This window comes from Vulpes vulpes, chromosome 16, assembly GCF_048418805.1.
Source record: "Vulpes vulpes isolate BD-2025 chromosome 16, VulVul3, whole genome shotgun sequence".
In the NCBI taxonomy this organism is placed as follows: domain Eukaryota; kingdom Metazoa; phylum Chordata; class Mammalia; order Carnivora; family Canidae; genus Vulpes; species Vulpes vulpes.
The window spans coordinates 65,866,564-65,879,220 of record NC_132795.1 but is presented as its reverse complement, the minus strand read 5'-3'; the positions used below and the strand labels follow the sequence as shown (position 1 = coordinate 65,879,220).

Sequence of the window (12,657 nt, the reverse complement as noted above, 5' to 3'; positions counted from 1 at the left end):
CCAACAAGGAGACTCTGGGGCCATAGGAAGGAATGAAAGAAGAAGCAACAAAGGTGCTCAGTATAGCCAGGTGACCTACAGACATGATCAGAAACTGGGAAACTCCCTTAACCTCCATAATCTATAAAGCTCACTTAATCAAGTCTTACAGGGAGTAGATAATGTCAAATAATAGAGAAAGAAATGCACACAGAACTGTCCATCTACTGCCACCACAGCCTTTCACAACCTTTTAGTCCCAGGCCCTTCAGGATGACAGAGGTAGGTGAGTGCTTATCATACCACTCATACATGCCTTGCAGACATTTTACTCCTTTGCATATTCTTATTTTGTGTTTTTCCTCCCTCTTATGTGCAGTAAGCAAACACATGCATGCCCTATGCATGCTCTTGGCAAATAAAGCCATGGCTGCTGCTCTTCATGATTTCCTAAAAGCATGGAACTCTGACCTGTTCCAGGGGGCGTGGAGGAAGTGGACACACTCACCAGGTTGACTGGGCTGCTCACGTTGCTGTTCATGAGAGCCACGAGACCATTCACCAGGTCACTGGAACAGAAAGGAAAACCAGGTCAGGCGCTGTCTGCTGTAGCGCGATGCTGAGCAGACCCATGTCACCTCCCGAAAGAAAACCAAAACCCAAATGGAAAACCAAGGACAAAAAAAAAAAAAAAAAAAAATCCTGCAAAAAAGCAGTGTTGAGAATGCTAAAGTACTTGTGGATAATGATATGATGTCTGGGATTCGCTTTCAGCGCATGGGGTATAGGATGGCTAAACAGGAATGGAAGCGATCGATGGGCTTAAGTGCTCTACTATTGTCTATTTCTGAAACCCTTTAATGACTGAAAAATCAAAAATAGACAAACGCCCCAAAAAGATGGTGTTATTACAGTTTCTGATGGAAAGTGTCCATGTTTAAATGTGAGCCCACATAGCTGGTTCATATGAAAAAGCAATGATTAAAAAAAAACACTAAGACCCACTGAAATGAAAGCTCTCCAGTATGTCACTCTCATACTGGCAAATCACAGATAAAGCCAAACGACACAGCATTGAAATAGACCGGACCACTCCTCCCTACCCCCTCAGATTTCAATCCCCTCCCCATCCATGGTCCCCCCCCCGCCCCCCGCCGCCCAAGGCTCTTCGCATGAACGGTCAGGACGATCTGGATGTTTCAGATGGATCATAACCGACTGGGCCATGAAGGTGAAGAGAAGTAAGCAAACTTTAGCTTACCAAGGTTTGGTTCTTATTTTCAGAGGCTTTAAAGTGTGGCTCTGTTAAAAAAAAGTTACTTCGTAAAAATGACACCTCACTGCTGCACACGAGCACTTTCCTATGTCTATGTTCATCAGGTATACTTCTCAGAAGACTGTTAAAGCTGTTGTAGTGATCCAAATGCAGTCTGTGGTGAAACCTTCCCCTCCGCTTCCTCCTCCTCCATCATTACCAGCAAGGAACAGGTTGCTATGGTCAACTTCAAAACAAAACCTGTTTTTGCTTTCTTTTTCATCAGAAAAAAAAATGGCGGGGGGCAGGTATTTAGCTAAGTATTTTCTGAATTTTTGTTTTCAATGATTAGGTATCTTATGTGAACATGCCTAAGTCCGTTCCATTCTCATAGGTCAAGCATAAATGCAAATAACTGCTGACTTTGGATGACTTTCTAGAAATTGGCAAAAAGTCACTTCATCACGATGGCAGTAATTATTATTATATTACATCATAACACATCTCTCATGGCATAGGTCTCTGCATATTCATAAGAAGACGTTAAAAGCTGCCATTCACGAGCATCCACAATCAATTTTAATACTGAAACGGGGTGGAGGTCCACGTTAAGCTGGAAGACAACGGACTCATGCAATCATCCTCATGGTGTGGGGGGGTGCATCTTTTGTATAATAATCTGGCAACTTTTAAGGTCAAAATTGCATAGATCACACCCATTTAACCTGAAACTCTTTAAAAGTGTCATTTTGACAAAGTGACTTTTTTTTTTTTTTTAAGACAGCATGCCTTTGTTATGTGGATGAGGCCGTAACCGGACCAGGAAAACATCAGACAGTCATGCCAAGGTGTGAATGTGTATGGGATGATCATCTGGACCTCAGAAACCATGAAATGCTACTTCAAGGCAATTGTGGATTTTGGAAACAGTTAATTTAGTACAATAACTATATATTCAGACATGGAGCATTTTTAACTACAAAAAATTATTTCTCAAAAAACAGCTTATTAGAACTAACAAAACTGTAACTCTTCTATCTCAGCTGAGTCTTGAATGCCAAAAACGGGAAATCGGGACAGTTGTTTGCCCTACTTTGGTTCGGTCGTGGAAGTGCATCAGGGCAGGCCACACACTGTGGGCATGTACACTCCTGAGCTGGGATGGTATGTGGCATGTGCATTGCTGAATTCTTAACATATTTTAATTACCAGCAGAAAAAGTCTGAGACTCTTTTAAGTGAATTTTGTATGTGTTGCCTTTGAAGTAATGAGCAGTTAAGAAGAATGAGCTGACTGCTTTGCCCTTTACTGCTGTCTCCCTGACAGTTCATGCTCTCTCAACTGGAGAAGTTTGGCGGCCAGTGGCGAGGGGTTCCAGGTCATGCCACATATCTGATGACATACGACTCCCTCCTGATGTGCACAACTGGGAAGTGGGTGGAGGCGAGTGGGATGGAAGGTCAGTTATTATGAAAAGACACTGCTCAATACACAAAGGTCCAATTAAGATGGTCCGGATATAGAAAAGTGGCATGATGCATTTTCTCTGCATGCATTTTCTCACATGGCTCCTGGGATAAGTGTTTTGAAATGAAAACAGTCCTGTAGGCATCTTGCTATTTCCTGGTTAAATCTCATCTCAGGTTATTTGGGCGAAAGTGTGCCAGTTATATTTTACTCCTAAGGTTTTTGTGCCCTGCTTGGCAAGACACTCATGGCTGGGGAGAAAAAGCATGGACTGTGATGTGTATTTATTTGTAGCTTTCTTTTAGACTAAATGTGAAAACTGACTGATAGTTTCAGGGGAAAAAAACATCTACAGTGGTTTTTAATTTTTATTAATTTTTATTATTACTTTTTTTAATGAGCAGTTCTATTTCCCAAAGAGACTTCTACTCAGGATTCTCAAATAATCACACAAAAGTCTATGTGGCTGCTCTCGGTGAGGTGGCCCAGACCTGTACCCTCACTGCCACCCTGCCACCACTTCACTGCTTAGAGCACCCCCAGATGGCCTCAGGACACAACACAGGAACAGCATTTTCCAGCTGATAGGCATTCCAGGGTATTTGCATCACAAAGTGAAAATATATGGTACCAAAATATAGAACTGGATTTTATGATGATTCAGGATATCAGAAATTTAAACAGAATTTATGATAAATGTGTCATGTGTAGAAATATTTTGGTCTATGCAAATGTTTATAGGGTAACTCTTCTCTCAGAACCCAAACTGCATTTTAAAATGTCACCACCCAAACTGACCGAGAATACCAGCCTTACACGAATTAACAAGAAAATGGTAATAATTACCACGTGCAACTACTTGACAAGGTTCTCGAATATATTTTCATCCGCGTTCAGTTCCAATATAAAACTTGACAACATGAGAACAGTCTATCTTATCTTTCCCTTAATGAGGACAATTTCAACCTCCCCAGAAAGCCACGATTAAAATGGGTCTGATTTCAGCATCTGTAGGGTTTGCTGGATGATTAAGGCCAGCTCTCCAATTGGTATGATCTGAAATCAAGTTGCCCTCAGGAACTGGGTGAGTTTCCTTATGAAACACTAGGTGGCAGTAAAAGATTAGCACATGAGTCATAAATATCAGCCTTATATGTAAAATTTTAACTTTTTTTAAAAGATTCTTTAAGTAATGCCTACACCCAACATGGGGCTCAAACTCACAACCCTGAGATCAAGAGTTGCATGCTCCACCTATTGGGCCAGGCAGGCACCTGTAAAATTTTACCTTTTAAATGGAGAAGCTCAAGGGCTTTCCCATCTGAAAATTAAAATACTTTTATCCAAGCCATGTTAGAGATGTGAAAATAATGAACATACAAAACAGACACAGGCTGTTTAGTCTGCACCACTTGGCTGGAAGCAGCACTAAGGCTGCATTGTGGGCAGCAGGCCCAGCTGCCTTACCTGACATACTGGAATGCCCTTGTCTGCGACCCGGACCCATACACCTAGGAGGAAAGCAACAGTTAGGCCTCCTGAGAAAACCACACTATCATGGGAAAACGGGGTTCCTCAAGCCTCCAGCAGCACAGTATGACCCTAGATCCAGCACGTAAGAGGCAGTGAGACCACAACTCACTCTGTACTTCAAGTTATGTCCCAACGGTGAGAAAGTGCATGCGTGCATGTATCAAGTCTGTCCTCTAGAGTCAGTAGTGGGAAGAATCAGCTATTACTGTCTTGTGACGAGTCAGGGATTATGTGAGGCTCCCAGGTCTCTGAGTCCAGCAGGGTGATTGATGGACACATGCACAGGCAGGAGAGGTAGGTAGTGCCTGGGGCCTGCACCCTGGAACATTGTGCACATGCACAGGCAAGAGTGGTAGGTAGTGTCTGGGGGCGGCACATTGGAACAGCTGGGCGTTCAGTCAGACTAGTCCCAGAATCTCTGGGAAGGAGGAGGTGAGCCTCCTGGTACTTTTACAGCCAGCTCCCCGGGTGATTCTAACATGCAGCCAAATTTGGGAACAAACCAGGAAACTCCAGATAGGAGACAGAGGCAGAGGAAGGGAGGAAGGGGGAGGCCCTTGCACTCTTCTATGCTCCCCATATGTTGCTGCGTCTCCAGGCCCCCACTCAGTTCCTCCCCTCCACCAGCTACAGACCCTCTTGTCCAAATGCTCCCTCTCCTTTTGATACTTCTCTGGCTCGTTCCCCCAGCCACAATGAACAGCTCTGCCCTTCACGCTCAGCCTTCTTCTCCTATCCCTCTAACCTCTGCCACTCAGCCCAATTTCCCAAGCTATGAACTCCCCAGACACGGCACGGCACCAGCTCCCCTGTGCCCCACCTCAGCTGCAGACCACCAGGGCTCCACAAACATGTACGAACAATAACCTCGTGGGTCCTGCAGTTTAGACACTTAGTGAGAATGGAGAGACGCAGGCTCTTTGAGGCAGTCCCTTACCCCACAGTCACAGAGAAGGAGCCACGGGCTTCTGTTTGCTTGCTGGTGGGGAAAGAAAGAGGGTAGCCAGGAGGAGGGACTGACTCCTGGAAAAGCCTGATCTCCGCACCTAAAGGGAACCACACTGGTGTCTCCTGCCCTGATGCCAAAAAGCAGCGGAGGCCAACAGCCAACAGCCCACACTAGCCCCACACCAGCCTCATTGGCCTATGCTTTTTTCCCAGAGGGCTTCCCTGGGCTCAGGCCACCAGACCTGAGAAGCAGATGGGGAGGACAATGGAAGGGAAGAAAAGCAAGCCTCACAGGCACCCAGTGCCTTTTCCTTTTTTAAAAGCAGGTTTAGAAGGCTGCTTTTGTTATCTTAATAAGTATTTGCATATACCAATGTCAAAAGGGCACCAGATTTACCTACTTAGGCAGAAGCCCTTCCAGTGAGGAAAGGTTAGAGAACCGATTTACAGAGGTTTCTGTCCAAAGGACACAAGTACAACAGCCAAACTCAGTAAAGGAACGTTGAAGAAAGATGAATGGGCCTCTTAGAAGCAGGCTCACCCTTCCTTGGCATCTCTGCCTGAACCCAATTCCCTGGTCTTGCGGACCCATCTGGCACATTTGGGCAATCAGAAAGGAAGCCATGGGCCCAGTAAATAGGAAGTAGGATGGCGAAATCCATCTACGATTGCATCACCGGCCTGTCATCCTGGAAATCCACCTGCACCTGAGGAGTCCCACAGGTGGGACACATCTGCATTATTTTTTATGCAACCTCATTACAGATGAGGTCGTGGAAGCTCTGAGCACTGCAGCGACAGGGATCCAGGATAGGAAAATCTACCCTGACTCTAGAAGTCTTTGTTTTACCCCAGTGCATCAATAAGTTCAGAACTGCCTGTAACTCCAGCTGTCAACTATGGGCCACAGTAAGCTGGAACTGAGCCATTCTCCCACATTATAAAGTGAGTATGAGAGTGGGGCAACACCCATCAATCAGAGTCACAGCACCCAGAACACAGAGGTTTGAGTGTTGAGCTGTATGTACAGTTTGTTTGTTTCAGTTGCCTGCATGTACCTACCATTCCTGGGTTGGCCTAGTCAATGCTGATGGTCCAGACACCACTGCCTACATTCTTTGCATCCTCCCACCCACCCCGGTCAGGTCACTGCAACAGTGGGTCAGCCGGTCTGCTGCCTGCCGTGTGCCGGCAACATTCACAGGAAGCCCACAGCATGTGCAGAGCAGCAAGGGCCTTCACCAAGTCTGGCTCAAGGCCTGGTCTTCACTCCCATCAGCCCTCCAAGCTGTGACGTACCAGAGCCGACCCCACAGAAAAACATGCAGGGGCAGTCTTTTGTCCTACCCGATGTGACTCAGCACTGCTGGCTGACTGAGCCACAGCCAGCGGTTGGTGAAATGGGCCTCTAGGGTTCTGGAGAATCACACCAAACACCTTCTCAACAAAAGGAACAAGAGAATCATGATGGCAATGTTCTGTGGTTTGAAAGTCACAAAACGACTTAACCCAAAGGTTTAGAGCCTTGCACTGCAAAGTCCATAAAAGCTCCTGAAGGTTGAAATAAATGGCATCTGCTGAAGTGTTTCACTGCCGCCTCAATCAGAGTGCCCTCCTGGAGGGGGTGCTGTTGCCCAGAATGCCAGGTTATCTTTAGGCACCCCTGCTACCTGACTCATCCCCATAAGGCTGGAGGGGCCTAGAGCTGAGCTGCAGGCACCAGTTAAGGGGCGCTCAGCTTGCTCCCTGAGAGGTTCAGTGACTAAAGCCTGCTCGGCACCACCCCCACAGCAGTCCCACTTGGTGCCCATGTGGGTGGCACCTAGGCCTCTGAGGAAAAGTCCTCCTCATGGGGCGGGGGGGAGGGGGCTGCACCGGGCTGTGGCAGGAACATGTGGTTCTCGGGGAACCCCATGCACGACTGTCCTGGGTCCTGTCGATGATGGAGAGGAGATGTGCTCCAGTGCGTGCACACAGTTAAAAAGCAATGTAAGCAGTGCCCCTGGACCCTTCTCCCTGGTATCCTGGTAAAGTCCTGTTGGGTTTGAGTTTCTGTAGTATATTCTACTGTTCATTTCTATTCTGGTTTAAATCAGCCTCCCTATATATATTACATACATCTTCAGTCTTTACCATAATTGTTAACTCCTGTGTGTACTATTCACTCTACACATGTGCAACGATGAATAAGTAAAGTAAAAAACACTATGTGTGAGAGAGAAGATGCAATTCCACCTCCCCCTGCAAATATGCCCACCCTGGCCTCAGGAGCACCTGCAACCGCCGCACCCCCCACTCCCCGCCAGATGATAAGGCACACCAGGTCAGAGACTGTATCTCACTTACAGACCTGGCCAAAAGTAGATAAGCAACAAATGCCAAAACATGATTAACACAGGGCCTCGTGCTGATGGTGAACACCCTGCATGGCTCCCATGGCTGCCTTGTTTTCCTCTAAGAGAAGACAGCCAGGTTTGTAGCAGCTCTGGTGGCATTTCCCAGAATGAGAGAGGTGCGAGGACACTCAGGTCTGGGGAACCAGGGCTGTGTGCAGGTCAAAGCAGCACAGTGATTCAGCAATCATCAACAGGGAGAGGCAAATGGGTGTGCAGACAGACAGGCAGCCAAGAGCACAAGGAGTACTATCAGGAAGCACTACAGCAGGGAGCACACAGCCCACCACAGGGAAGCCCTGCAGGGGAGGGGGGAGCACACAGACCACCACAGGGGAGCCCTGCAGGGGAGAACAACAAACGGGAGGAGGGGCAAAGGGAGCACCACAGTGGGGTACGAGGGACAGCACAGGGAGCCCTGCAGGGGAGCACAAAGAACATAGAGGGCATGAGGAGCACTGTGGGGCTGCATGGGGGAGCACTCCCCATTTCCAATCCACTGCTGTGTCTCATGTGCCTCCATGAACAAAGGTCCAAAGTTAAGCATCACTTCCCGATATCACACTGTAGATACAAAGGATAAATAAAATGCAGACTTTGGTCTTAGAAGCATGGTTTCTCCAAAATTTCCCCTTAGAAAAAACAGCATGGCTTTTTAAAAAGATACATACCGGGGCCCAAACCCTAATTTTGCCACATCTGGAAAAATTCATCTCAATCAAGCTGTTCCCCGTCATCTGCAAACTGGAATCAATCACAGTAAGGGGACAAAACAGAATCAAACCCTAATACAAATATGCACATGCTCACAAGTGCGGACATGCGAGGGCTTTGACTGACCAGAGCAGACAATATGCTCGCTCTACCTGAACCTTACCATCTATTTTCTAAACTTTCTAAATTGAAACACAGTATCTTCTGAGCTTCCATATGCTCAGGCTAGAATTAGAAACAGCTTCTGCGTGACTTGTAAAACTCAGCTAAGTCCTCCCCGAGTTACCCTGACAGACCTCTGACTCCAGACATGGGACAGGCCGAAAGAAGGAAATTTGCCCCAAGGTGAGATAACAAAGGGCTGTGGGGTGAAAGCAGCTGGAAGGCAAGTGGTAAGGCAGCTCAGAAAAGGGAAGGCCAGACACCGAGTGGTCACGAAAAGAGGCCTTCAGTATTAGAAAGAACTTGTTGGAAATGGAGTAGGAAAGGAAAGGATGGATGGGCCTCCTTACTCTGCTCTCTTGATAAATAAAATGTTCTCGAAGATGGGATGGAAGGAGAGCCATGAACCCCTCCAGAACCTCTCCACAGTGCCCTCTGACAAACACAACAGATGTCGTCTCAATGGATGGCAAAGGATGAAGGGAAACAGAATCCTGCAGGATGAGGGGACCACACACTTCTGAAAGGCCTCCCTGAAGACTCCTGCCACTGGAAGTGCCTAGAAAAGACAAACTGCTGCATGCTGGACTCACTGCCGTCGGGCATGGCACCAGCCACCTTGCTCCCCGGCCCCAGAGTCCTGGCGGCCAAGCAACAGCATGTGAGTTATCACCTCTGCCCACAACAGGTGCTTCCTCGGGAGGGCCAGGGACTTCTCTCTCACCTGACACTTGGGCCCGAGCCGCTGCCTGGGAGGCAATCGTTCAAACTGTTTCTCAGAAGGCTTTTACCAGTTTGCTCTGCAAACAAAGCAGCTCTGATCTCAGGGGTGAGGAGAGTTAGGGCAGGGGCTAAAAAAGCTCCAGGAGTGTCCCTGAGGGCAGCTGGACTAAGGGGTCCCCATGCAGGTGCTCTTGGAATGCAAACAGCAGGCAGAAAGGGAACGCGAATGTGAGGCAGTTTTGCCTGGCAGTAACACTACGATCGCTACTTCCAGAACAAGGTACAGGGCACTTGTGCTCAGCACAAAAGCAAACAGGCTCTGTAAACCCAATCCTTAGCTTGACCAGCATTTATCATGGGCTGCCTAGGCACCGGGCACCCTTCTGGCAGCTGGGAACACAGCCATGAAAGGAACCGGCTCCTGATTTCAAAGAGCTTACACTCGAGGTGGAATTGAGGCCTGGAAAAATAATACTTCAGTCTGTTCAGTGAAAACAACAGGTAGGGACGGGTAGAGGGGTAGCTGGGTGTCATCTCACGTAAAACGGTCCAGCGCTCCCCCAGTGAGAGGATGGCTGAAAAAGAAGATGCCCGGAAGGAATGTGCTCCTGGGACAGGTGGGAGCAAGGGACTGAGCTTGCAGAACAGCAGGGGCAAAGCTGGGGTACACGGCGAGGCCTGTGCATCACACTCTCAGATGAAAGCCCCTGAGCTGCTACTTTTCTTGAAAGGCTCTCCCGACAGGGAGAATGAGCGCTAGGAGGCCAGGGCAATAAACAGGGAGTGCAGGGCAGTGAGGACCAGGAACAATGGGAGGAGAGGTGGATGGGGCCCGATTCTGGATCTTCTTAGGGCAAGACCACCAGGCTGTAGCAGCGGAGCACTATGTGTGGACAGGGCTAGAAGAGCAGAGACGTACGGCAGCCAGGAGGAGGAGGAATGAGAAGAGCAGGACAGAGGAGAGAGAGAGAGCACTAAGGATTCAGCTAAACCAAAGAGAAAACCAACTGAACTGATTCAGCAAACCCCTCTAGAGCAACTGAGGGCCACTCTTCCTCGAGGAGGTGACGGGGCAGTGGGGACACATGTGGAATGAGCTGCCTACCCTAACGCCCCAGGCACTGGTACTGCACCCTTGAACCACTGACCCTAGACCATCGAGCTCCAGAAGCTTCCCAGGTTGGGTGTGATCAGCAGAGGGCATGCTTCTGGACATCACTAAGGAAACCACTAAGACTTCATTTCTCAGGAACCCTGAGGGGCATCGAGAATACACATGGCCCTGGTTATAGCCTGTGGGCCGGGACAACATCTGGAGGGGTCTTTGCAGACAGGCCATGCAGGCGGACACACTCTGAGACTGCGCAGTGTGGACCAGGCTGCAGCCCACGCACTAGGCTATCTGTGTGCCTAGAGGTAACGACACCAGGGTTCCTTCATGCTTCTGGATTCGAGCCCCCACACTTTCCTCCTCCTTACTAAGGGCAGCAGGGGGTCCCCAAGGCAAAGGGGCAACCTTGGGAAAGTAATCCTCTGAGGCACGGCTCCTTGGTTGCTTGCTTGCAGATGGCCAGCTCCTTCTGCCACACCCTCACCCGCGACACCCCACCCCAAGGCCTGCACCTACCGTGAGTGGCTCGCCCTGCAGCGCCTGCAGGATGAAGTTGCTGACCACCCGGCCGTCATTCATGTGCATGCGTGGCCCAAAGGTGTTGAAGATTCTGGCCACCCGCACTTCAACGCCTTCCTAGAACAGAAGAGGATGTGGGATGCATTTCGCTTTGTGTTTCCAGTGTCTGGCCCATAAAGCAAGTCTGAAAACGTCCAGCTTTTCGCTCCTGTGTGAAAGTGGCTTTCTGGTTGTGTCTCTATAATACACTGACTAACAAGTCTGAAGACTGCACAGAGTTATAACAAACTCCAATGTGTCCCCAGTTCCACTGCCATCAGGCCACTGGAATTGACCTTCTGGCAGAGAACCTCTGAGGTAGCAAACAGTACAAGGGGTAAAAATATTTACAGAATACTTTCTTCCCCAGTAAGTAAGTATATTTCCCAAATAGAGCCATGCTATGCCTACTCTTTTATAATCTTCTTCACATAGTATTTCACACAAGTTTATCGCTCAATGGTGATTTAAATGTCATAGAATGACAATGAATGATATGAAGGAAAACAAGCAAGCGCTTTATCCTGGAAAAGGTGGGACACACACGCATCCATAAACAGGCACACTGCCCTACACCACCAGTCTGTTCCGGAAGGAAACCCCCTAGAGACTATTAGCTACAAGGCCTGGACAGACTAGTACCAACATTATTGAGAACAGCTATCCCTATGTGGTGGGGTTACAGGTGTTCATTTTCTTGTTTTTTAAATCTTTCTGTTTGTTACAATAAGTGTGCATTACTTTTGTAACCAGGAAAGGTATATTTTCAAATACTTAATTAGGAAAGTGTGCTTACTACTTTTATTTTTTAGATTATATATTTATCATGAGAGACACAGAGAGAGAGAGAGAGAGAGAGAGAGAGAGAGAGAGAGAGGCAGAGACACAGGCAGAGGGAGAAGCAGGCTCCATGCAGGGAGCCCGACGTGTCACTCGATCCCGGGTCTCCAGCATCAGACCCTGGGCTGAAGGTGGCGCTAAACCGCTGAGCCACCCGGGCTGCCCACCAAGTGTGATTTTTAAACCCCAAGAGCCTTCTCAAATCTATCTCATGCAACTATTAATTTCACAGGCTGCTTCTTCATGAATCAAAAGTTAAAAGTTTTGGGGGCACCTGGGTGGCTCAGCGGTTGAGGGTCTGCCTTCAGCCCACGGTGTGATCCCAGAGTCCTGGGACCGAGTCCCACGTTGGGCTCCCTGCATGGAGCCTGCTTCTCCCTCTGCCTGTGTCTCTGCCTCTCTCTCTGTGTCTCTCATGAATAAATAAATAAAATCTTTTTTAAAAAAGTTAAATGTTTTTATCACACCATGAATTAGCGGACTTTCACAGCATCTGTGTTCCTCACCTGTTTTGCCCATTAGACTTCAGACCATCTGCGGGCAGTTGTGTGCCGTCCACCTCCACTTAACCTCGCTCAGCCATACTATACCCCGAGGGGGCAGTGCTCACCTTACAGGGGCGCACTAAGGGAAGCCAATCCCCCACACAACCCTTGGCACGGGCCTGTGAGCAAAAAGCACGGGTTGCTACTGTTGTCTTTACTTGTCCAGAAGGCTTTCTAATTCTATCACCTTAGGTCTGGCACAGGTTGGGATCCAAAGGACCCTCAACTAACGGGGCTGATTTAGCACCGATTTCTCCAGCAGTGTGACAAGTGGGAGGTAAGGAGGTACAGTGTCCCAGGGGTGCATGTGGCCTCTCTGTGGCCGGAGCTCCCCGGGCTGGCCACCTCTGCCCACGTCTCTGGACCAGTTACTAGACAAACAGGAGCAGTTTTTATGTGCACCGAGATTTGAAGCACATGAGAAGCATG

General features: G+C 48.4%; 1 protein-coding gene across 2 annotated transcripts in view; it reads right to left on the bottom strand.

The window, feature by feature from the left end:
* The window catches only part of UXS1 (UDP-glucuronate decarboxylase 1), a 93,125-nt gene that overhangs the window by 7,183 nt on the left and 73,285 nt on the right, over positions 1-12,657 (bottom strand). For both annotated transcript variants that reach the window (XM_025992369.2, XM_025992370.2), the window contains exons 10-12: positions 10,802-10,921; positions 4,169-4,212; positions 488-548 (exon numbers count right to left, since the gene is read on the bottom strand). In XM_025992369.2, the coding sequence (XP_025848154.1) occupies positions 488-548; positions 4,169-4,212; positions 10,802-10,921 (225 nt within the window). The remainder of the gene's footprint in view (positions 1-487; positions 549-4,168; positions 4,213-10,801; positions 10,922-12,657) is intronic.